The 4056-nt window shown below is 39.6% G+C and overlaps 1 protein-coding gene across 1 annotated transcript; it reads left to right on the top strand.

The window, feature by feature from the left end:
* The first annotated feature begins 576 nt into the window (after positions 1–576).
* Positions 577–3619, top strand: LOC121125685 (uncharacterized). The gene is made up of 2 exons (XM_040720888.2): positions 577–678; positions 776–3619. Exons 1-2 carry the CDS (start codon positions 667–669, stop codon positions 3440–3442), a joined length of 2679 nt encoding a protein of 892 aa, XP_040576822.1. The 5' UTR covers positions 577–666; the 3' UTR covers positions 3443–3619.
* The last annotated feature ends 437 nt before the right edge of the window (positions 3620–4056 follow it).

The following is a 4056-nucleotide window of genomic DNA, read 5'->3' as shown; positions in this document are numbered from 1 at the left end:
AGATTGCTTGTTTGATGATAGGGAGATTGTATATGAAGCTATTTATATACCTAGTAATAATTATATTATAATCTTATTAAAGAAAGAATATCTGTGTGTACAATAAACGAGTCCGTGACCTTAACCTTGTTCATTACATTCTTGGGTTGTTATAATATCAATACAAATAATTAATTATAAAACCAGTATATTGAAGGATATGAAGGGGGTAAAAATAAAGTTGGTCAAAGTTTGTAATTGTTTATAAAGTGTGTGTGTGTGTATTTAAAGTCAGGGCCAATACATACGTCGATACAACAGACAGAAACTTATTTTGTAGATAATAAAGTAATAAAGGGATTCCTAGAATCTGCGTAAGAATGGGTCAATAGCCTTATGATGATGAAGAGGGGGAAACGAAAAAGCGTACTTTTCTTCTGGCGCATTACTTTTTTTTCTTTTTCCTTGATTTCGGGTCTTCTTCAAAACCACCTTAATATATAAAAAAAATTACGATAGGTAAATTCCTATTTAGTAGTATTTTTAAGGGGTTACTATTCTTTTTTTTTTTTTTTTTTTTATCGGACTGTTGTGAAGTTGAAAGTACCTATAAAAATCAAAGACACTTACTTGATTCATCATCATTCTAAATCTTCTCTTGTCTTGGACAACAACCAATTTGTAGAAATGAAAACTCTGGTAGGTGCTTACAGCTTTCCATTGATCTTCACATTATTTCTTAAATCATTATTCCAATCCATGATCATTATTTAATATTCATTCTATGATTTAATAGATACTTATATTGGCATTTGCCCTCATCACATCCTCATTAGGAAAATCCATCAAGGATGAGGAGAAAAAGGTAGCTAAATCCGAGGAAAAAGAAGAAAAACACGAAAAATCGGAAGCCAAGGCTGAGGGTGAAGAAGATGCACGAAAAGAAAGAGATTTGTCTACATATGGAGGTCCAGGAGGACAAAGAAACCCTATTGGATCTCCTGCATCCAATTTTTTTGGAAGTGTTGTTTCCTCATCATCCATTTCTTCTGGTATCGTATCTGGAGTATCTAATATCGGCACTTCCTCTGCACCTGCTGCAAAATCTTGCCGTACTGTTAACGAACAAGTTTGCTCAACTGTAAATGAACAGCAGTGTTCCACTGTCAACCAACAACAATGTTCCACTATTAACGAACAATCTTGCTCCACTGTTAATGAGCGCCAATGTTCCACTGTCAATGAGCGCCAATGCAGTACTGTGAATGATCAACAATGTAGCACCACATCCGAACAGCAGTGTAACACTGTCACCAATACTGTCAATGAAGAACAATGCTCCACTGTCAATGAACAACAATGTACTACTGTCAATGAACAAAAATGTTCCACTGTCAATGAACAGCAATGTAACACCGTTACCGAGACCGTCAATGCACAACAATGTTCCACTGTCAATGAACAGGAGTGTAACATTGTTACCGATACCGTCAATGAACAACAATGTTCCACTGTCAATGAACAGGAGTGTAACACCGTTACCGATACTGTCAATGAACAACAATGCTCCACTGTCACTGAACAGGAGTGTAACACCGTTACCGATACTGTCAATGAACAACAATGCTCTACTGTGAACGAACAAGTATGCAATACAGTCACTGACACTGTCAATGAACAGCAATGCTCTACTGTTAACGAACAAGTATGCAATACAGTCACTGATACCGTTAATGAACAGCAATGCTCCACCGTTAACGAACAGCAATGTTCTACCATCAATGAGCAACAATGCTCAACTGTCAACGAAGAACAATGCACAACCGTCAACGAACAACAATGTAAAACTGTCACTGATACAGTCAACGAACAACAATGTACTACAGTCAATGAACAACAATGTACCACAGTCAATGAACAACAATGCACCACAGTCAACGAACAAGTATGCAATACTGTCACCGACACTGTCAACGAACAACAATGCTCCACTGTTAATGAACAGCAATGTGAAACTATCACTGATACTGTCAATGAGCAACAATGTAATACAGTTCAAGAACAAAAGTGCGAGACTCAATACATGGTCAAATATGAACAACAATGTTCTACAGTCAATGAACAACAATGCACCACTGTCAATGAACAACAATGTAGCACTCTCAATGAGCAACAATGTACCACAGTCAATGTACAACAATGCTCCACCGTCAATGAACAAGTTTGTGAGGAAATTTGTGATAATCAATCCAGCTACGGTGCACCAGCTGGTGGTGCATATGGAGCTCCATCATCCTCATATGGTGCTGGAGGTGGATGTCGCTCACAATGCAGATCTATTCCTCGTCAACAATGCTCCAATGTTCCCCGTCAACAATGTTCCAATGTTCCTCGTCAACAGTGTTCCAATGTTCCTCGTCAATCCTGTTCCAATGTACCTCGTCAATCCTGTCAAAATGTTCCCCGCCGTGTTGAAGAGCAAGTTTGCAACACCATTCCTCGTCAAGTCTGTAACAATGTTCCAAGACAAGTTCAACGTCAAGAATGCAGAAACGTTCCTCGTCAATCCTGCCAAAACGTACCCCGCCAAGTTTCAAGACAAGAATGTAACAATGTCCCAAGACAAGAATGTAACAACGTCCCAAGACAAGAATGTAGCAACATTCCTCGTCAACAGTGCTCAAACGTACCCCGTCAAGTTCAAAGACAAGAATGTAGTTCCGTTCCCCGCCAATCCTGCCAAAATGTACCTAGACAACAATGTCAAACTGTTCCAAGACAAAACTGCCAAAATGTTCCTAGAGAGCAATGCCAGAATGTCCCAAGACAAGTTCAAAGACAAGAATGTAACAATGTTCCCCGCCAACAATGCCAAAATGTTCCAAGGCAAGTCCAGAGACAAGAGTGCAATAATGTTCCCCGTCAACAATGTCAGAACGTTCCTCGACAAGTCCAAAGACAAGAGTGCCGCAATGTCCCAAGACAAAACTGCCAAAACGTTCCTCGTCAAGTCCAAAGACAAGAGTGCCGCAATGTCCCAAGACAAAACTGCCAAAACGTTCCCCGTCAAGTCCAAAGACAAGAGTGCCGCAATGTCCCAAGACAAAACTGCCAAAACGTGCCCCGTCAAGTCCAAAGACAAGAGTGCCGCAATGTCCCAAGACAAAACTGCCAAAACGTTCCTCGTCAACAGTGCTCAAATGTACCCAGACAGCAATGCCAAAACGTTCCAAGACAGGTTCAGCGTCAAGAATGCAGATCTGTTCCTCGTCAACAATGTAGAAACGTTCCAAGACAAGAGTGCTCCAATGTCCCACGTGAACAGTGCTCAAACGTTCCTCGTCAACAATGTAGAAGCGTTCCAAGACAACAGTGTTCGAATGTCCCAAGTCAACAATGTGCCTCAGTTCCACGTCAAGAATGTAGAAACATTCCAAGACAAGTTTGCAGCTATGGAAAATAACTTTGAGAACCATTTTGCCCTGTCTTATTTTTTAAAGGCTGCAATTGTGCAAATAAGTCTATTTTCATAGTTTTCTGCTCAATATTATTTATTTTTTTTGATTATTTATTATATATTTATTTACTTCTTCAGCTCAAAAAATGTGAAATACAAATCTTTTTAATTCTTAGAAAAAAACTTTATCATTTTCTTTAAGCATCATTTTCCACCAAATAAATTTCTATTAATAGTTTGTTGTGTAAGTCAGGTCGGATACCCCTCCCTCCCTAACTAAAAGCTTGTACTTCTTCAAGGCCAATGAAAAAGTCGACACGGAGGTCCTACAAGGTCTTCAGGTACCATGCCTTCCCATGGTTAAAGAGCACGTTTCCTATGTGTTTAACCAAGATGACGCCACGGAACACATTTCTGCAGGGAGAACATAGCTGCCTTTTGGCCGGCAGACTTATTGCCTATGTCCTTAACCGTTCTAAATCCGCTAGACTTCGCTGTTTTTGGGTCTGAGAAGGGAAAACAAACTCGACTTCTCGCCTGAATCTAGATACCCTGAAGACCAAGATCAAGGAGGAGTAGAACAAAATGTCGTCGGACTTCATCAATAAATTCTTAAAATT

This window comes from Lepeophtheirus salmonis, chromosome 1, assembly GCF_016086655.4.
Source record: "Lepeophtheirus salmonis chromosome 1, UVic_Lsal_1.4, whole genome shotgun sequence".
Lineage (NCBI taxonomy): Eukaryota > Metazoa > Arthropoda > Copepoda > Siphonostomatoida > Caligidae > Lepeophtheirus > Lepeophtheirus salmonis.
The sequence above is the reverse complement of the archived record's forward strand: the minus strand, read 5'-3'. Positions and strand labels throughout refer to the sequence as shown.